We start from the raw sequence: 22522 nt of genomic DNA on the forward strand, positions 1-22522 counted from the left end.
AGTCAGAATTATAGAAATTATACTAAGCGTGTCATATTTTGTACTATGAGCTTGGTTGAGGGAATTCATTTTTGACTTAGTAAAGTGGCATCTTATTTCCCTCCCTCTGCTTTTATCTAGCGGTTAGTTTCTTCTTAATTATCACTGAAGTTAGAACAATACCATCATCGTCACAAAGATAATTGAACAATTTGAGATTCCATTGCTTCTTCAGTCCCATCTCTTCTAGTCGTGGGCTGGCTTTGATTTCTGAGAGCTGCTTAGGTGATGTCTTTGGTCAAGTGAAACATTGAAAGTTTGGGAGTAAGCACTTCACTCATCCAGAACTAACATCTCTTGGGTTGGTCTGTGCCTTTCTTATCCAACATTAAATTATTCAGAAGTAATACGATTTTACTTATACTCCTGTGTCATTTGTTCTTTCCCTTTTGAGCTTATTAGGTGGTCATTATATATACTCAGTAAACTCATGTCACACAGCACATAGTCTAGGGCACATTTTTAAATCTTCAGAATTGCTTTAGCATCTCCTCAGTGATGGAAAAGGTAGAAGAAATAATGTCCCTGAATTCACCCACTGATGAAAACTGGGATGTGGGAGAGTCATGGCAAAAGGTAAGAGGCAGAAGATTGTGGCTACAGCCTGAAGGGGAGAAGGCAGAAATAGTTCTCTGAGGACACGTGTCATTCATTTTTGTCTCTCCCGTGTATGTAGCAATCTACTGCATAACAGTGGGGCAAGCATGGCTGTGAGTTAGAGAAGATTGACTTTATTTATTGATGCTCCATTTCCTAGTTGAAGACTCTGGACATTTTGCATCATTTCTTTTAGAAAATTTAAATCTGCAAAATAGAGACAAATAACAGTTTTATCTTAAAGGGTTGTTGTTGATATAAATTTAGGAGTGCTTTGTAGCACCCAGACAGAGATAAGCCATATTAAACAATTGTCTGTAAGAAGCCCTACTAACCTAGGTTTGACTTTAGGCATCAAATCCTGACTCTGGGATCAGGCAGAGGTCAGCATTCCAGGGAGATAGCTATAACCAACCTGGCAAGATTCCGTAATCTGGGGAAAATAGCAATATCGGGGGAAATGACTAAACCCATGAGAAGCATAAATATTTTATTATGCAATTAAGTGTAAATATGTACCATAAAACTTTAAAGCACGTGCAATGGATTTATGATTTAAAATTTCAGCTTCTCTACAGCATCTTTGTATTGTCTGGTCCAGATTTTATCATCTTTTAATTCTTTTTAAAAAAAATTTGAAACAATCGCAAATGTATAATAGAAATAAATGTAAGAATAGTACAAAACACTTTTTAAAACATTTTAAGAGTAAGTTTCTCATGTGATGCCCTTCATCTCCAAATACTATAAGTGTATCTATATATGTAAAAGCCTAAGCGATCATTACGACTGGACAACCGGATGACTGGCTGGTAGCTATGATGCACACTTACCACCAGGGGACAGATGCTCAATGTTGGAGCTGCCCCCTGGTGGTCAGTGCACTCCCACAGCCAACCTCCCCCTGCTGTCCCGCCCCCACCACGGCTGGCCAACCTCCTGAAGTCCCTCCCCCTGGCTGGCCCCGATTGGCCCCAATCAACCCCGATCGGGACTGGGCCAAGACAGCCGCGATCAGCCCAGAGGGACCCCACCCGTGCATGAATCCATGCACCGGGCTTCTAGTTTCTTATAAATAAGTACATTCTCCTACATAATTATAATATAGTCATGAAAATCAGGGAATTAACATTGGTATAATACCACCCAATTCTAAGATCCCATTCAAATTTTACCAACTGGCCTAATGATTTTCTTAAAGCAGAAGAATTTCATTTGGAATTGTGTGTTACATTCAGTTGTTAAGCCTCTTCAATCTGCAATAGTTTCTCAGGTTTTTCTGTATTGCCCTTCTCAAGTGACCCAGCCTGTTGGACTTATTACTAATTTGTGTGATCACCTGTTTAAGGCTATCCACCACAAATTCACCTTTTTCCCTTTGTAATTGGTAGGTATTTTGTGGGGAGGTCCTTTGAAACTATATAAATGTCCCATTTTTTCATCAAACGTCAAATTTATTTATTTATAGCAGTATGGACTCATGACTTCCATGTTATTTAATGGATTATAGTCAGTTACTATCATTATTTATTTTGATGCTCAATATTATTTCTGTGTCTGTCTGTGTATATTGAATAACCCTGTTCATACTGATACTCTAATTCCAATTCAGTGTGCTGGGTTGGTTTTATTTTTCTCTTTATACATATTTGTAGATTCCTTATTTGAAGGTGATAAATCTGGTTCCATTATCCTTAATATAATATAATGCAAAATATACAGAGTATCCCCAAAATGCATATACACAATGTCTGTAGATTCTATTACATTTTGAAAATGAAATGTATTTTAATAAACACTGCCTTTATAATTATTCAACGTGTGTGTCCATCCCCCTATTTGTAACTAATCTCCATTGTTGCTGTGGCCCCTCCCTCATGTAGCACCCTCCTCACTCTTCTCGGGCTCTGATATCTGCACCAAGTTGCCTTTCTGTGGGGACATCCTCACTCTGCTCTGGATCTCTGTAGACCTCCCTCCCCCAGCCTTGCCCTTTTTCAATCCATCCTTCCCAACTAAACTGTTACAGTCTGATCTGAAACAGTGTGAGCATGTCATTACCCTATTTATAATTCCTTTCCATATTGTCCTTAAAATGAAACAAGCTCCCTAGCTTAAATGCATCAAGGTGGTTTATGATTGTCCAGCTCCATCTTTTACCGTTCCTCTCTGGCACCCACTGTTTCTGCTTCCTGAACAGAGCCCTAAGTGTGCCATGTGCCTCTATGCTTCCTTGTCTTTCCATGTGCTGTTCTCTCGTCCTTCTACTTTTTATTCCCTTAGAACATTTGGATTTGTCCCAACTAAAAGCATTGTCTTCTTTTTGAAAAGCCATATGTGACAACCAGTTTTGTCTTCTCTTTAGTACCCTTCCTTTGTCCTGCCATAGGTGCACATGTCCCCTATAACATACCTTTATTCAAACCTAATCACTGCAGTTTTAACCTCAACTGATGGTCAGTCTACGTGTTTATTTTTCCTACTTGGCTGTGAAGGTTTTGAGGGCTTGTATCTCTAGTGCCTTCTTCATAGTGTCTAACACATAGCTTTACATGTTTGTAGAATCAATGAACGATTGAATCCTGAGGTCAGCCACTATAGATATACTTCAGAATTGGAGTAACTGAAGGGAGAAGAAAATTTAAAAAATATGCAACATATTCATGGGCAATCATGAGTCCAGCCTTGGTTTATCTGGGGGAAAAGCCCAATTTAGCTTGTTGGGAAAGTTTTTTGCTGTTACATTTTCAAGCATTGTTTGTTTTTTAACATAGTTTTAAACCTGTTTTGGATTGTTATACAGGTTTCTTGTACACTTTCCAACATTTGATTCAGTAATAGACCCAGGAAACCCAAGAAGCTAAAGGGCTCTCTCCTTGTTTGCTATCTTAATTACATGCTTTCATGCTTACTTAATATAAACTTTTTTCAGTAAGTTGAATCCACATTCCAATATGAACTAGAAATGTTAAGTTGTTAATATTTCCCTGGAGAATTGCAACTTGCTAGGAGGCTTCATACTTTCATCATCATTTATGCATCGTGAAATGTCACAATTTCTGTTCACAAGCAAAAAACGGCAAATGTTCGTCAATCAGCCTATCTTAAATCTGTTATTGCTTTAGGAATTAAAGAGCTATTCGCTAACCTAAGTCAATGATAAAGTCTAACTCTGTTTATAGTTCTTCTAAATCTGGTCATCAGCACTTCTATACTTAGTAAAGTTCTAAATAACAAAGCCACCCACTCAACGGTTATGCTAAGTCCAACATTTATAGTTTTTCATTTTTGGAGCTTTTAATATGTTCTTTCTCATATGACTCTTCCTACTCTTCAAAACTCCCTCCTCTTTGGAACTTACATTTCCTTTTTGATTCACACAGACCTCATTTAGTATGTGACAAAGAGTTTTCAAAGCAAATTTGGCTCTAGCAGAATGATGTAGTGAAAACAGCCATTGATGTAGGAATCAGTAGTCATGGGTTTTGGTTTCAGCCCTGTGACTAATTAGCTGTACACATTAGACAAATCACTTCCTGTATCTCAGTCTTTCCATCTGTAAACCTGTGAAGTGTGGGTTTTGGAAGCAATCATACTGGAAACCTTTATATGAATAAAATCTTTCTGCTGGTGCCCAGTATACAAATCAGAATAGTAGCTGCTCTTAAGACACATACTCTTAAGGTACACATGATTTTTATTTCTCCTTGGAACACAGGGTAACGACCACTGGATCAGGTCTCTGAGGGGGTCCTTTTTACCTTTAACAGTCTCTGATTTTATTTACCCTCATATAGGTTATTATAACTGTGCCACATTTTCACTGGTATCATTGACCTAAATGGGAATAGTGTCAGCAATGCCAGCTCTTTCCACCTGCCCCCCTGCTCTGGCTTCTCCATAGCATACTGATGTGGCCAGTTGTGAGAATATTTGAGAAGTACCTTATTGTACTTTTCAACTTCTACCATGATTCTTTCCTTCATTTTTTGAATATGCCATAGATACTTATTTTTAAATCATAAACTTGGTCTAAGATACCTTGTCCTCTCCTCATCCAGTGGAAACATCACAGTTCATCTGTGTTCTCCTCTTGTTTAACCACAGGATGGATATCTCAGTCCACTGCTTTCCAGGTCTCTCTTCACCTTTGGATCCATTTTCTTTTTCTTAAGTGCCAATTTTGTAAGTGCTTCTCAAACTTTAATGTGCATACAAATCACATTGAGTATCCCCCAGGTGAACCTGCTGTAGCTGGTCTGAATATCAAGGCTCCATTCATTCAGGCTGTAGCTACCTGCTATTCACAAGGGTTATGCCACACCTGCACTTCTGATGTGGTATTGGTCCTCTGTCTATGCATTTTGAACTAGATCATCTGAAATATGGAAGAGGTAGAACTGTCTTCATTGGACAGTTCCAGAGCTTGTTATTTGACATCATGCAGGCTGGGAAGGCCAGACCCTCTCTCCCCGCCTTTTATTCCAGGAGATGGTCTGAAACCAGGGGATAATGGCTTATTCTGCCCAGATTTGCACTGTCTGATTTATATTGGAAGTCAGGTTACTAATTTACATAGACCTCTGTTGTTTCTACCAGGGAAGTCTGTTTGTGGAACCACTTTTGGGTGTGTGTGTTTTTTTTGTTTGTTTTTTTTTGGAACCACTTTTGGATCAGTCATTTACTGGCAGGCATATATAGTCATTCTTTCATAAGGATAGTCATACATTGCTCATCAAACATTTATTGGGTGCCTATTTTTGTGGTAGGCACCATACTGGGCACTAGGAGTACAAAAATGAATTAAACACAGTCACTGCTCTTAAGGAACTCAGATAAATGATAAGAGCATATGTGTAAATAACTTTAAAGCACAGAAGAAACAATGACATGCTACAATATAAAAGGTGTAGCTAAAGACCCATAGATTTCAGAGGAGAAATCATTGCATCAGAGGGTGAGATCAAGGAAGACTTGCGAGAGGACACGGCATCTGATGGGGACCTTAAAGAACAGGTAGAATTGGGAGTTGTGGGTTTGGGGGAGGCGGGGTTGGAATAGGGCATTCAGGACTGAGTGGCAGAGTCGACATGATGAAGTGACAGGATTAAGTGTGGGCGCCTGCTGCAGTAAGGGTGTGTCAACCGGGATAGTGGAAAGATGAGGTTGTAAAGATACCTTGGAGGGGCTTGACTACCAGGCCACTGTAGACAGGGGAGGGCTTTTGAGGCTGGGAGAAAGATGCAGGATGCACTCTGCTTCTCAGAGCTCATTTTCTACACGGGAACCATCCCTCCAGCCAGTTCCAGAAGGATATGAGTCCAAGCCTCTTGTTTTTTCCAGAGCTCCTAGCTGCAGATCACATAACTATGCAAATCAAAGGTCCCTGTGTACTTCAAGAAGAGAGTCTCTAGTAGGCGCCAGTCTCTGTGGTAGCACCTGTGGTTTGTGAGAGTTTCCAGTTAATGAGAATGTGGTGCCAGGTGGCTGAAAGAACTTGGAAGTAACCAATTGCCTCGTTGCCATGGGCACCAGGCATTTTGAGCCAAGTGACTTGCTGGTGGGTGGTGGGTGGGTGCAAAGGTGTTAGGCGCTTCTAGGGTGCCTCTCCCTTCTGCCTCACACACAGAACCACCTGGAAAGAATTTCTAAGCCCCATAATGCAAAGCACCCTGGAGAGGGAAGAATAGGATGTAGCTTTAATAGTAGGAAGAAAAGCATGGTAATGGAAACGGTGTCAGACCAAGAGTCCAGAACGAGTAAGAGAGGAGAAACTAACATTTATTGAGCACTTTCTTCTGCCTGGTTCTGTGCTCAGCACTTTTACTCACCAAAGCTCTGCAAACCCGTTGCTTTCCATAGGCCCACGTTTAGCATATCATATGGAAAAACCAAAAACATGTAAACTCTGCAAAAAAAATTATTTCTATAGATAGGAGCGCACCATTTCTGTGCAGTTTTTAAGTTGCATTACGAACTTGCAAAACTTGTCATGTATTCATGTGGCATGCTGCTGTGGATTTTTCTGCTTGTAGCATTGGCACCTGTACTGCCTTTTCCTTCACTGGGTACGGTTTGGAGGGGATATAGAGCAGGGAGGGCGAGGTGTTCTCTCCAAGGCCCAGGATGGGTTGTGTGCTGTTTCAGGCCCACTAGGATGAGAAGCAGAAAGTCCAGGGAAAGAGTCTCACTGCAGCCAGAGCTAGAGCAGCAGCAGATTACTTCAGCCAGCTTGCTTCACTGTGCAGGGCTCATCTCTACCCCAGCACCCTTTCTAGGTTCTGAGTAGGGCCTGGCACTGAGTAGTATGTAACAAGTATTCAAATAAACCAGGGAGGAAAGTCTCTTGAGCATGGAATTCTGAAGATTTTGATTTGCCATGGTTTTTATCTATATTCGTTTAACAACTTACAAGAGAAAATGTTGGTTATAAGTGAAGGAAAACCACTTCAAACCAACCTAAGCATATGGGCAATTTATTTGCTTTCCAGAGCCAAAAGAAGGCTGGCTTGCCAGACCACAGGAGGAGCCGGACACAGTTGGACCGGGAACCACGGGGACTAGGGGTGCGAATGCTTCCAGGGCTCCCTTCTCTCATCTCTGCTTCTCTCGGCCTGTTGGCTTTAGGCTCCACATTACAGCCTCGCCTCTTCCATGTGTGGAGAACATGGCTGCTGGCACTTTCTTCTGCCTCTGCAAAGGGACTGGCCTATAAGTACCTCTCAAGTTCACAAATCTTGAGGGGAAAAAACCAGCCTCTCCCTGGACTCATCAGCTGTTCTCAGGCATAGGAACAGGCAGCTTGGTCAGGGCTATAAGTATCGGAGCCTGGCAGTGGCGCCCAGAGAGAGGAGCTTCCCAGGAGAAGAGAGGGTAGCAGGCAAGCAGTATTACCACGTTCGCGGTTTCAGCTGCCAATACTGCCTCTGCTATATAAACTATTTATGTAAAAGCTTTATCTACCTTTTCTTTATGTTATGGGGACACACTGGAGGTGTGGTAAATGGTGTTCATATTTATTCTGTTTGGGCTTGAATAAAACTCACCATTATTTTCCCTTCTGTTGGGCTCTAGGATAAAAGTCTGGCAAGGGCTTGTGTCAGTAGATGTGTGTAAAATCACAACTCAGAGATGTCTGAAGATGTGGTTCAGCATGATTTGTTAAACAGTTGCAAAAATGGGTGCTTATTTAAACTGTCTCTTATTGGACTCATTAAGAACATGATGTTGGGGCAACAGAGGAATCCTCACACCCCGGATTCTTTCTCTAAAAACCTTGGCGAGTTTTTAGAGAAGGTGGTGGAAGCAAGAAAACCTCATTTGCTTCCAGTGCGGACCCTGGCTGTACTGCAAAGGCTCCCCTGTTCATCCCCTTCAGGCCTCCTGGAGAGAAGCTCCATTCCACACACCTTCACAGTAATCCTGGGGCTATTCCCGGAAACCCGGTACTTCTCCAGGCTCTGTCTGTTAGGCATAATCCCTGATGGGACAGTATTTGATCAGTGACATTTTTCTTTGGGTAATATATTTTTATTGATTTCAGAGAGGAAGGGAGAGGGAGAGAGAGATAGAAACATCAATGATGAGAGAGTCATTGATTGGCTGCCTCCTTCCTGCACACCCCGCAGTGGGGATTGAGCCCGCAACCCGGGCATGTGCCCTGACTAGGAATCAAACCATAACCTCCTGGTTCCTAGGTTGACGCTCAATCACGGAGCCACACTGGCTGGGCTGACCAGCGAAATCTTGATCACCATTATTTTAAAAGAGCCAGGATTCCCCCGCCCCCCTGCCAAAGTTTATTTGCACAACATGTGTTTCAATTTAGCTTCATACTGCACAAACGAGAGCAGTGAAGTGGTCTTTGTTTATAAAAATAATAAGCAAGATATAAATTTAAAAAAACCCTAACACATACTGTATCATGACATCTAGTAGTAATGAACTCAAGATGTTCCTTTTGGAAAAGAAAACATGGGTAGGTGACAACAACTCTATCCTGGTGTCCTGGGCTCACCCTAGCTATTTCAAGAACATTGCAGTTATCCTTCCTGACCTGACAGTCAGCTCTTCGTATTTCTCTGAGGGTAGTTAATCATAGAATGTGCCCAGCCGTACGTAGTTGAAGGAAGGTTGATTTGTGCCTTAGAATTCCATAGTCCTCCCCAGTGTTCTCAGAGAAGCCATCTCCTTCCTTAACTGAGTGTGTGTAAAGATGTCAGATGAATCCATTTTATTTGGCATAGTGGCCTTTATAGCTCCTAGTCTGTATCCCCTTAAGAATTTTAATTTCTTGCTCCATAGTTTCTAAAAGTAAATATTAAAACACATAAAGCATATACTTCTCCGTTTCTTTTGAATACTCATTATGTGTCGGTGCAGGTAGGATAGTCTATTTTGGGTAAAAAGGGAATAAGAAATGGTTTCTTAAGTTGCTCATGGCTTTTTGGAGATTTAGACACTAAATGCAGAACAAGTAAATGTATAGTAAATCTCTGCTACCTTTTTTGCATTGTGGCTTTCCAAGGTTTTTATACCTTTCTCTGAGCATCAATACTGAGTCTTCTCTGTGCCCAACAGCATGCTGGGGGGATGGCATTCGTGAGTAAGAGTCAGGTTCTGAGCCAGCTGTCTGGGTCCAAAACTCATCTTCACCATTTAATCTCTCTGAGCCTCTGTTTCTTCAACTGGGAATGTATAATAATAGTACCTACCTTATAAGGTTGTTGTGATGACTGTGTGAGATAATGCATATAAAGCACCAGGCAAAGTGACTATTGAGTAAGCACTGTTATTATGTCAGCTGTTATTATTAGACATAATAGGAAGTATGAGATCTCAACTCTGCCCTCAGGAAAGCCACAATCTATTTGGAATATAAAATATACTGCTGAAACGGCTTGGGGAATTCATGAAGCAACATGGTCAAAGCTACTAAGGGCAGACATAGATCTCATAGGAATTTTAGTAGAACAAGTGAATTTATAATCACAGTTAAAGAAATTAAAACCACATCAATTAGGAAAAGGAGAGAAAGAGCTTCTTGATAAGGGGAATGGAAAGTGTGGACATGTTTGGTCAAGATCTAGTAAAATACAAGGGAGTGGCTCAATTTGTCTGGACTAGGCAGGGAGAATCTTTTTCCTCATTTCCATTTGGGGAAACCAAATCAGAAGTAACTCTCTTAAATGCTATCTCCATAAGAGATTTCAAATGTCAAAGGAATTTTTAGCAAGAACTCAGTTTGTGTGGAGATAGGCTGTGCCTAGGCCATCAGAGGCCCAGTGCTACAACTCCCTGCTGCCTGGGATGGAGGAGGCTCAGGTTGGGAGCCATGTCATCAGACAAAAGAGCCAGACTCAGGCCCCATTTATGCCTCTTCCTTAGCTGTGTGGCTCAGCTTCCTCACTCTCTCATTTGCTTTGCTTCCTGACTATACTGCTTTCCCTGGCACTTGTAAATTTCCCAGCACTTGGGTGAAGAGGAAATTACCTGATTTCCAAAACGACCCCAGTGTCATTATTGAGCAGACATGCCTTAACAGTAAGACTAAGGTCTTGTTTCATATACATCATTTCCCTTTTTCTTCATTATTTCTTCTCCTTAGATTTAATCCCATTCCTAGAATATTCATTGACATGCCTTAATGTCAATAGAATCCAAACTCAAATTTTGATTGGGGCTGCTTATCTATAATAATAAAAGCGTAATATGCAAACCGACCGAATGGCTGAACAGCAGAACAACCGTCCTGACGACCACTCTATACACCCACTGGCGCCAGGCCAGCCAAGTGGGTATGATGCGATTGGTTGGGGGCCCGGCCATCGCCCCATGATCACCCTGAAGAGGGAGGCCCAGGCCATTGGCCGGTGGGGTGATCAATCAATCGGGGGGCTTCATGATTTCCCCAAAGAGGGAGGCCCAGGCCACTGACCGGTGGGCTCTGGCCAGTGGGCAGGGCCTCCTTCTGTGAGGGTGATCCATCGTGGAGCTCTGGCTGGGTGGGCGGGGCCTACCTCTTTGGGGTGATTGATTGTTGGGCTCTGGGACTGAGAAAGGGCGCAGGCCGGGCTGAGGGACCCCCCGCCCCCCTCCGAGTGCACGAATTTCGTGCACCAGGCCTCTAGTGTTGATGTATAACACAGTGAGTCAAGGATCCTGTCTTACATGGTGAGAAGCTACTACTGAGTCACCATCTTGTACACCCTCTTTAAACTTCCATTCCTCCTTCCATAACACTTATAACATACTCTATATTTTAATTACTTTGTTAAATGCACAAATGAATGGTAGCACCATGAGAGTCTTGTTCTCTTGAAAAAAACCTTGACTGAAAAATTTTAAGTTTATGTAGTATGATATCAAAATAAGTAAAAGCCACACTTAGTATAATTTTTTTAAAATTATGTTTTAGAAATTTTAAATTTGCCTACAGCTTAAAAAAAACCTCATGGCCTTTATATAATGAGGTGCTTACCAGACCTAGTTTTGTTTTGTTTTGTTGTTTGTTTTTGTTAATCCTCACCTGAGGATATTTTCCCATTGATTTTTTTAGAGAGAGTGGAAGGGAGGGGGAGAGACAGAAAGAAACATCTATGTGAGAGAGACACATTGATTGGTTGCCTCCTGCATGCACCCCGACCAGGGCTGGGGAACCTGCAACCAAGGTACGTGCCCTTGGCTGGAATTGAACCCAGGACCCTTCAGTCCTTGGGCTGATGCTTATCCACTGAACCAAACTGGCTAGGGCCAGACCTAATTTTTAGTCACTCTAGGATCATGATTAATCCTGGGTCTAGTTTAATACCATTTTAAATGTAACTCAAAATGGTTCTTTCTTGATTTTTGACATATTGTATAACAGCCTCTTTATCATTCTTGTGTCTATAAACTGGTTTTGCTAGTAATGGTTATAGCTTTGTTATAAGCCTTTTTGAATTGAGAAATACAATGGCTTTTTTACAGTCTTCTCATATGACTTGTGGTTTGTAATATTTATTGTTCAGCTAATGTCTATCAGCAATTAGTTAATTGGTAGTTTGTACCTATATTGACAGTCAGCATATAGGGGCTTGTTTAATGGCTGTCTTCTCTTGGAAAATTAACATATCAAAGGGGTACAGCATAATGAGAAACTGTATTTGTGCTTAGCTTTCATTTCCAAGGCTAATTGTTGGGGGGTTTTCCTTCACCCTGTTTATATATATTGATTTCAGAGAGGAAAGGGCAGGGAGAGAGAGAGAGAGAGAGAGAGAGAGAGAGAGAGAGAGAGAGAGAGAAAGAAAGTGATTCTCACCATTAATGAGAGAGGATCACTGATTGGCTGCCTCCTGCACCCCCCACACTGGGGACCGAACCTGCAACCTGGGCATGTGCCCCAACGTGAAATTGAACCATGATCTCCTGGTTCATAGGTCCTTGCTCAACTACTGAACTAAGCCGCAGGGCTCCTGTATCCTTTTGATATATAAAAGAGCCCCAATTGAGAATAGTTATATAACTAAATCATCATGACGTAAGCAAAATGGTAACTCTTATTAATAGGTGTGTCCTTTGCTTATATATGGTTCAGATTTGGTTTGCTTTAATAAAGTCTTAAGTAGTCATAGATTGAAGGAACTAAGAGATAAATATTGGAAATTGTTCTAACTGAAAGACTTTTTTATTTAACTAATTCTTACAGTCATTCCTACATTAATTCATTTTATTCCAGTTAATTTGCTATATATGTATAATGTCTCAAACCCGGGGGATGCAAAAATGAAAAGGAAAAGCTTCCAGCCTGCAAAGAACTCACCTTCTAGTTGCTCACTATAAGCCATAGGAACCCTTTCTGCTACAGTCAAGTGCTGAGCCAAATCCACTGTGAAATTGCAACAATATATCATGGCCATTATCGCCTCACTATTTGTATGTCAGTGCCTGACACACTTTCATAAAGGTAATCGGCCATATACATATCTATAATAATAAAAGTGTAATATGCTAATTAGATTGGACAGCTGAATGACCTTCTGGACATCATTCTGGACAAAGCCGAGGCGGTTAGGGGTGATCAGTCAGGCAGGCAAGCAGTTAGGGGCGATCAGGCAGGCAGGCGAGCAGTTAGGGGCATCAGGCAGGCAGGCAGGCGAGTGGTTAGGGGCGATGAGGCAGGCAGGCAGGTGAGCGGTTAGGAGTCAGTGGTCCCAGATTGCGAGAGGGTGCAGGCCGGGCTGGGAGACACCCCTTCCCCCACCCCCATGCAAAAATTTCGTGCACCAGGCCTCTAGAGTGTGTGTGTGTGTGTGTGTGTGTGTGTGTGTGTGTGTGTATTGCTTCAGCAGATTCGGCATCTTTTCCTCCATTTTAGCCTGCTGCAATTTCAAATGGTGCAGATAGAAAACCCTGAAAATGTACATTTGTACATTTTTAAATGTCCCCTACTACAATGTAACCGCCTTCTGTTTTCCAAATGCTGCCATTAGTGGTTAAAATAATCATCTGTAATGTTAGCTTCTAAGAACCATGGTACAAGAGCTTCTTTTATAACTTCCCAGATGGGGAGGAACACATGTGCAAGCCTGTTAGAGTTGCAGAAACTGGAAACAGTACTGTGTGGATTTGTACTTTTGGAACTATTTCGGCTTATTTAAGCACTCAGAGTCAAACTTAGATAGCCATTAGGAATCACATCCCAATTCGGGGAAAACTCTTATGCCACTCCACGGGGAATAAGTCAGGTTAAAGTAGTTTGTAAAAGGAACTCCTGGAAACAACCATTTTTATATTGACTGATGTTTCATGTACTCTTTGTAGGATGCCATGGTAAATGCTGACTATAGAAACCAAGGCCACTCCATTTCTTTGGAGGACTGTCCCTAAGCATTTCTGTTTTTTACTTAAAGAGTAGTGAAATGACAAGCAAAAAAGCAGAAAAAAAATAATAAATTACACACAGGCATATGTAATAAAAAGTTTTCAGTGTCCCCTAGTTTATGCGGTGGTGGTGAGGTTTTCTTTGTTTGTTTTTTGTTTTTGTTTGTTTGTTTGTTTGTTTAACAGGGTTTCATAGTCAGAGCCTTGACCTTTAACAAGGAGACTCAGCCATCGGGGGAAGGTATCTGGAAATCAGTATTAGTTCTTTTTTTGTTTATTGTCTTTCTTAAGGTGATCAATCCAACACTAACGAGGACTACTTTAAACTTAGGTCATAAAATGAATTTGTTCCTATAAATGTGAATTTTTTCAAGCTGAGCTTCAACCTTAGTTTAAACTATTTTATGAGTTTGAGTCATATAATTATGTAGTTTCTATCTGTTAAGACCATATTTTTAAAATAGAAAAAATTTAAATTATCCATTGTCATTTTACAGAAAAGAATACTCAAGTATGAATATGTTATCATCTGTAAAAGAGCAAAAAGCCGTAGGCAAACTCAGACTCTCAATCGTGGCTTTTTTTTTAAACCACTGATTCCAGGGAACTTGGTGTATTATGGGGGCAGGAGCAAGGAGCCAGTACTCCGTTTTTAGACATCACTGATGACAGCAGCTTTTGTAAAGCAGGCTCCTGAAAATAACTAGGTGTGGAGATAAAGGCTAGGAATTAACATTAATTTGGTCACTAATTCATTCATTCAGCCAACATTGAGTACTTTCCATGTTCCAGGTACTGTACTAAGGCCTTCCTTTTACACACTTCCTTATCATACTATCTAAAAGTATATTACGGAGCTATTCAAATGTACATGAAAAAATAAAGTTATAACAATATTAGATGAAAAAATAGGGAAAAAGTTACATAGCCTCAGTTATTTTGGCCAGATTTAACTTTATAGAAATCTAAATTTTCTGTGATACCAGAAAATTCCCCCAACAAAGTAAAACATCAAAGCTAGACTGAGAGTGCCCGGCTGGCATGGCTCAGTGGTTGAGCATTGAGCTATGAACCAGGAGTTCATGGTTTGATTCCTGGTCAGGGCACATGTCTGGGTTGGGGGCTCGATCCTCAGTGTGGGGCGTGCAGGAGGCAGCCGATTAATGATTCTCTGTCATCATTGATGTTTCTATCTCTCTCTCTCCCTTTCCCTTCCTCTCTGAAATCAATAAAAATATACATATTTTAAAAAAAATCTAGACTGAGAGAAAATATGTATAGCACATGAATAGACAAGGGTTAATAAATTAAGCCTAGTAAACAGCAATTTAAAAAAGTCTAAGAACCTGGAAGCAAAATGGGCAATGGATTTGATCAGAAAATTTGCAGAAGAAATGTAAATGACCAGTAAACCAAGTGAAAAGCTGCTCAGCTTTATTTATTGAATCTAAATGGAGACACCATTTTCCAGCTGTCAGATTGCCAACATTAAACTAGAGTGACAACAGCACTGTTATTTAGTTATTCAGAATGAGCAGAAACAGGCTCTCATACTGATGAAAATTCGTGGGTCCAAATGTGAATTGCTATAAATTTTCAGAAAAGTAATTTTTTTGAACTCCATTAAAAGGTAAAATGTTCATAACCTTTTGACCTGACAAGCTCAGTTCTAGTTTATTAAGAAATATCAGTCCCACTAGTAATGGCTATAGTTGGGTATTTATTATAATACTATGAAGTGGCTAAGAGCTACAAACAACCTGAATGTCTGTGGCTAGGGGAATGATTTAGTGAAAAATAAATCCATGCCATGGAGTATTATTATGTGGCTATTTATAAAGCAATTAGTGGAGTGATGTGTATAATATGATTTCATTAGGGAAAACAAAATAGAAAGGTTAAAGAGCTATCTATATGCAAGTGTGTTTATATGTGTATATGTTTTTATGAGCATGGGAAAAGCCATTTGAGGTCACACACACACAGTTAATATTGGTTACCTTGAAAAGTGAGGGTGGAAGAACTTTTTCTTTATAAACTTCTGTATGATTTGACTTGTAACAACAAGCCTAACTGCCTAACTTTTATAATGTAAAACCAAAAAAACAATCGAGAAGTGAAGAAACAAAGAATAAAAAGGGAGGAGGAAGAGACACGAGAAGACCAGGAGAGTATTGTTAGAAGCAGGAAAAGAGAGGATTTCCAGAGGAGCGAGATCATCCGTGTCAAATACTGTCTAGAGAGCAAGTAAAATAAGGATAGAGAAGCATTGGCTGTGTTCAGTGTATGCCCTCGGTGGGAGCAGTCTTGATGAACTAGGAGGGTCAGAAGGTCTATATGCTGGGCTAAGGGACAGGTGGGAGGAGAGATGGGGATGTAGACAATTCTCTTTATTTTATTTTATTCATACTATCCCCCCCTCCATCTTAAAAAAGTTGGAATTGTTAATAGAGATTTCTTTTTTAAAAATTTATTGTCTAAAGTTTTACATATGTCTCCTTTTTCCTCAACTGACCTGGGGGAGGGGGGATAAGGGGATTAAAAAACTGTGGTACATCTACACAATGGAATACTATGCCATTATAAAAAAGAAGGAACTTTTACCATTTGCAACAGCATGGATGGAACTGGAGAGCATTATGCTAAGTGAAATAAGCCAGTTGGAGAAAGATAAATATCATATGTAGACAATTCTTTTAAGCAGTCTAAAGAGGAGGAGAGAAATGAGAGAAAAATCCAGGGAATTATATAGAGATAAGTATGATTTTATTTTTATTTTTTAAGACAGGAGATACTCACTCTGGTCTTTGTCCCTTTGTAAACATGCCACACTTGTGCATCCTATTGGCACAGTAGAAGGCAGAGCAAGGAGACTGATGATGCTAATGCTGAGGACGAGTGTGATGACAGCTTCTCAGAATGCCAGGAAAGAAGGGGTGAGGTTAGCTTTAGACAGACAGAAGGGCTTCATATCTGAAGTTCTCAATATTCACACCCAGTGATTCTTAAAGTCTAGGTTGGGACCCTCATAGGATGGCTGCTGAGCCCTCCGGGAAACTATGAACTAATCCAGGTAAGTTCTCACTAGTCACTGTGGGTGAAAGATGTGCACTCTATTAAGTTTTTTAATATTTATATTTGACTTGGAGCCACTACCCACCAAAAATAAATTATTAAGGGTTACTAAAGTTTGGTATTCACAAATTAAAATCACATGCTGCAATAATTTATTCTAATTCAGTATTCTGTTCAGAAGTCTGGCATACACTTGGTGCTTGGCAGTAACTGTAAAGCATACACACAGTTGTAGGTCTCACAGTTTTGATTGAGGACACTTCAGTGTAGCATCAGTGTTGGCTTGAGTTGGTTATGATATTCAATTGCTGCCATTCTTGCTTTTTAATAGTAAATTACATTTTAGCTTTATCATTATCAGCTTAATTTATTGTTGGTTGTTTGGTTAACATCTCAGTGTTTCTTAATACATACTTGGATCAACAGTGTTTTTGTCTTATAATATTCTTATAACTAAACTTTAAGAAATGTATGTCATGAGGTTCATATATGAATCATCCATGATCATTTTGCTAAAGTACATGTGTACTAATATGTAACCCCCTGCCATTTGCTTTTATGGTGGCACACTTCAAAGTGATATGTTTCTTGGCAATTTTTTCTATTTATTTAACTTGCAACATACTATCAAGGTATGTATAATAAAATTACTGGGTATTTTAAGTTTTGTTGTTGTCTTATGATATAAATCTTATTTTTAACTCATATATTCTTTCTATAAAAAGTAATTTAGAAGCCATTTATACATATATAAATTATGAGCCATTGTACATATTGCCAGCAATATATTTGTATGTTTACTGTATTTTGTTAACTATATTTTTGTCTAATTCTTTGTTATCATCAGATTCACATTTCTCTTATTGGAATGTAGGAACAAGTAGATAGGTGAGGGTCTTTTCCTCACCGTGGTAGGCTGTGGTCAGAAAGTTTGGAAGCCATCACCCTATGGGAGTGGCTAGGTATGTGGCAAAGGATGCACAGAGCTGCTAAATTCAAATCCAGGTAACTCAAGCCTCATAGCCTAAATGACAGTGGACTGTGAGCTCAGCACCAAAAAGATGTTATAAGAGCAGGTGCTGATGACACTGTGTTTTTCACTTTCTGTTTAAGGATGTAAATGAAGACCCTGGAGAAGATGTGGCCCTCCTTTCTGTCAGTTTTGAGGATACCGAAGCCACTCAGGTGTACCCCAAGCTGTACCTGTCACCCCGAATTGAACAGTAAGTCTCAGTGTCATTAATTTTCTGTAGACTGGTGCTTCTCCTTATTAACTAAATGTGTCTCGCTAATTATTTTGCCACTCTTGAACTCTTAAAAGGATTTTTCTTTATTGACTTTTGTTTTCTTAAAATGAATTGGATTAGGAGTTTAGATTGCAGAGTAAATGCAGTGAATATTTGCCACTGCAGTCTCTGCGTCTTGGTTGTGTATGTTGTGATGTGAACACTGTACCTTTGCAGAGAGAGATGAGTAGGCAGACAGAATCTGAACTTGTGACTCCTCCCAAATTCTCCTTGGGCCTGCATGGTTACAGCTTAGAGGGGACTACTGATCATCCCACCCAGTTTCTTATGTATTTGTAAATATTATAGTTATTTGTAAGATGTAACTAGTCTCCTGAAAATATTAAGCAAAAGCTTATTCAGAAGTTAGTAAAGTATTTAAGCAGATAGCTTAAAAAATGACATGTTTTAATTATTTTTCTGTGTCTAAATAGCTCTATATAATTTTACACAACATTCTGGCTGGATGCTACAAGTAGTTTGATATCACATTTGTTTTAACCCAATAACTTTACTCATCAGTAATGAATTTTACAAGGACTAGCCTCACAATTAGCTATTGTTGGCTAAAATGCTTTAGTAGCTTATTTGACTTCAAAGGAAGCTGAAGTTCATTGAAAATAGATTGTAACCAGATTTGCTTGGGAACTTCTGACAGGACAGATTTTTCATCAGCAAAGAGTTTTTACAGACTCTGATTGAAGTGTATAATTAAAATTCTCTGAAAGTCACAGTCAGGGTTGGCCGGTTTCTGTCTGTGATATGTGGTCACCATTCAACATTCATATACAAAGTCATTTCCACTCCTTCTGACCTTAGTTGCTCTAGTTCATGAATCGTGGACATACCATCTTACACACTGTTTACACTCAAATTTGGAAGATTATGAGCATCAATAATCTATAGACATGCTCTCTTTCATTTACATACCTCTGACAGCACCTAGGACAGGAGTTTATAGTAGCAGGCACTCCATGAATATTTTAATTTTTAACTTAAAATACTAACCCATATCAGTAAGAGTACAGAACAGAAGTAATGCCATTTCAGTAAGAGGTCAAAGGGTGTTGGAGGCAGTATGATGAAGTGGTAACAAGTAAGGTTCTGTAACAAACACATCTGGCCTAAACCCGGTTCTGCACTTACCAGTTGGCAAAGTATTTAACATCTTTGAAGTTGTTTTCTCATCCGTAAAACAGGGATAATAATACCTATTTCATAGTGCTGTTTTGAGAATTATATTAAATACTGCTCATAAAGCATTAATTAATTTCAGGGCCTGGCATTATAGCAAGTACTAGCTATTAATGTTATTATGATTGATACAGTTCATAGGATTAGAATGAATGAGTGAGTGGTTAGCCCCAGGACAAGTGGGGCAGAAAAGAGAGGATGGGTAAAAAAGTGGGCAAGTACTAGTTGTAGAGTAGCCACTCAGTATGTCTATAATGAGTTCAGAAGGTGTTTTGGGGTTGCGGAAAGAGAGACATTAATGAGACAATCTCAAGAGGTTGGTAAGAAGAATACGTTACTGAAGCTGCAGTCAAGAATTTGCCAGCTCTGAGAAACAATTTTCCCAGCTTCCACAGTATTTTTCTTTGAAGTTATTCCATCTAGTTTGCAAATGGAATAATAAAATATTTCTCCCTCTAAAAATCCAAGTTGTGATGTGAAAAATGATTAATGTAGGGTATATTTTAAAAGTTACTTCCTGCTTCTAAAATCTAGTTTTCTACATTCCCCTCCACATCCATGTTAGGTTAAGAACTGGCCACCAAGTGCCTTTCCAGATCGGTTTCTTCTTTTTTCTCCTGTGGCCTGTCCTGCACCCAGGCTCTCTTCCTTCAAGTTTTCTTAATTCCCCTATATTCTCTTGCTTCCGTCCTTTCGCTAAAGCTGTTACAGCCACGTAAAATGCTCTTCTCTAAAATGCCCTTGAAGTTACACATTTTCTAAGGCCTTATTTAAATGCCATCTCTACCAACAATTTTCCATGAACACAATTAGTCTAGCCTTTCCCTGAACACTTATAATACTGAATTTGCATCACTGTTATCATCTGCTCTCCATAGATTTAGTTAGTGATGTGCATTTTTTTTTATCTTCTACTACATTGCAAGCTACTCAAGGGTAAGGAACAAATCTTTTTGCTCCTTTAGTAGCCTGATTGGCAGTATTCTAGGTCAGTAAGTAATTCTCACAGGAAGATTTGAAAATGCTGCCCTAAGAGCTATTACATTATTCCTGGTTAGTAAAAATTCACATAATAGAACTGTAATTGTAATACCAAAAAAACAAGGCAAAAACAACAAAAAACTACTGGAAGTTTTTACACCTGTACGTAGAAGTTGTACAAATGAGGTTTTAGAGAAAGGTTAAAATGGAAAGTGGTCAAATTGTGGCATGACTTTCTAAGGGCTTACGTATTTGCTAGTTATTAATATCTTTGGTTCCCTCTTGCAGAGGTCAGAGTACAGAACAGAAGTAATGCCATTTCAGTAAGGCAAAGGTCATAAGCAAGGTCAGGAACTAAGTGAAGAGGGTTGGGAACTGTGCTAAGCTCTCATTTCTGTTTTGTGTTTCATGCTCTCCTGTCAACTCTTGGCTCTCCAAGCATTGATTTAGACTCAGCCTTGGAGAGTTCCTTCAAGAGGCCTAGGAAAAGCATCCCATGTGGACCCGCCCAAAGCCGGTGCCAGATGCTTGCCCTCGCTGAGGCTTGCTCTCTTTTTGGCTTCTGCTGTGGCTCTTTCTAGGAAGTCCTAAGCCCCATGCAGTGGATTTGACAGGCAGAGGCCGAAGTGAGACCAATAGCCTGATCCAATATTAGGTAAAAATTGACAAGTGAAGATTTGCATTCTCACCATCTGTTCTCCGTGGGCATGGAAAGATATCTTGAGCCTGGGAGATACCCCATTTCAGTCTGGTTAATCGCTGTCCTGGTTTGCCCATGCAATGGGCAAGGATATTATGCTCACAGTAACTAGTCTCAGAAATAGGAAAAGGCTACTTTGGACTTTTGCCTTCACATGTAGGGAAAGGGATCAATTTGTTGTACCCTAAAGATTTGTAGGGACATGGATACCAAAAGTCTCCAAATTAGACAGTCACAAGAAAGAACATCTGTCAGAGACATTGGGCAGGAAAGTCCCCAGTGCGTTATTCTTCTTGAAGCCTTGAAAGGCAGTCCCACTTCAGAAGTCTACTTCCCCGGGTCCTGGATCCTTGTCTGGTATTTCTGGCAGCGCTGGAGCACGTGGCTGCGCGCCTTCGTGGTGTTTAACGCCTGTTGTTTCCTGGTCTCCCACTGGGCCTGCATGCGGCTTGTAAAGTAAACGCTTCTGAGGACTTCCTGCTTGCACACAGGGACATTTATGACACACACACATTCCAGGCTCTAGACATTCATTTTCCAATGGACCCCAATCTGCCCATTGAATTAGTTACTATTTATTTTTTTAAAATCTTTTTATTGATTTCAGAGAGGATGGGAGAGGGAGAGATAGAAACATCAATGATGAGAGAGAATCATTGATCAGCTGCCTCCTGCACACCCCCTACTGGGGATGAGCCCGTAACCCTCGCATGTGCCCTTGACCGGAATTGAACTCGGGACCCTTCAGGCCATAGGCCAATGCTCTATCCACTGAGCCAAACCGGTTAGGGCTATTCATTTTTTTTTTAAACCAGTGAGGTATGCAAACAACACCTAGTGGTCAATTATGCAAAACTGACATTGGTTGAATATTAGAGGAGGGGGAGAATCTAGTTCGCAAACCAGTTGCCTTTTCATTCTGGGCAGAAAAGCTAGAATTGTAAGGTTACGTCATCAGAGCTGGCACTAAGCACACCCTCCTCGCCAGACTGTTGGCAGCCCCAGCAGGAGCACCAGAGGTTAGTTGGGCTACACAGCTCTCTTCCCCGGACAGTGTAGGCCTTTTCTTGGCGTGAGCCGGGCTGTGGGAGTGGTTTGAAGAAAAGCAGCTCCGCATTCCCTGTGCTGCTCCCACTCGGTGCATAAAAAGAGGACTTCAGCCCCTGAGTGGCCAGGTGGTGTCTTTCACAAGTACAGCCTTTGTTTTTAGAACTTTCTGTGAAGTTACAGTCCGCCTTAGAAATACGTACTCCAGTCTTCCCAGCCCACAAAACCGATAGCAAGGCCCATGGGCCTGCAAATCCGTGCACTCATCCTTTCAGGCAACAAAAACAGCACCAACCAGAGTGAGGAAAGGCCTCTGCTGGGTGCTTCAGAGGGCAGCACGATGCATGAGGCAGGCTGTGCCCTTGCCTTGTTGATGGTACAGTGAGGGGATACGAACAGTATGGCAAGTTCCAGCCTGTGTCTTAGTGGAAAAGGCACAGTGAGACTTGGCAGCAGAAGCCTCTGTCCCTCCCCTCACTGGCTGGCAGTCTCACTCAGATACTAACCTTCTTGAGCCTCTTCTGTAAAGGGGGGTAAATCTTTAATTTCAGTGTCATCTCTTCCAAGGGGGAGTCCCCACGGCCCTCTGGGATGTGTGGCACATGGGTGATGCTCAGTTAGTACAACAGGAATTACATAAATGCCTGAGAAAAGAGTCACTAAGGACTGAAGGTTCAAGGGAGGAGGAGATCGTATTTCCATTTGATTGGTGGAGAGGGGACTTCGGAAGAACTTGGAAAAG

General features: G+C 40.6%; 1 protein-coding gene across 2 annotated transcripts in view; it reads left to right on the forward strand.

Annotated features, from left to right (window-relative positions):
- The window catches only part of BABAM2 (BRISC and BRCA1 A complex member 2), a 333554-nt gene that overhangs the window by 152142 nt on the left and 158890 nt on the right, over positions 1-22522 (forward strand). For both annotated transcript variants that reach the window (XM_006099849.3, XM_023763459.1), the window contains one exon: positions 17686-17795. In XM_006099849.3, the coding sequence (XP_006099911.1) occupies positions 17686-17795 (110 nt within the window). The remainder of the gene's footprint in view (positions 1-17685; positions 17796-22522) is intronic.

This window comes from Myotis lucifugus, unplaced genomic scaffold (assembly GCF_000147115.1).
Source record: "Myotis lucifugus unplaced genomic scaffold, Myoluc2.0 scaffold_285, whole genome shotgun sequence".
Lineage (NCBI taxonomy): Eukaryota > Metazoa > Chordata > Mammalia > Chiroptera > Vespertilionidae > Myotis > Myotis lucifugus.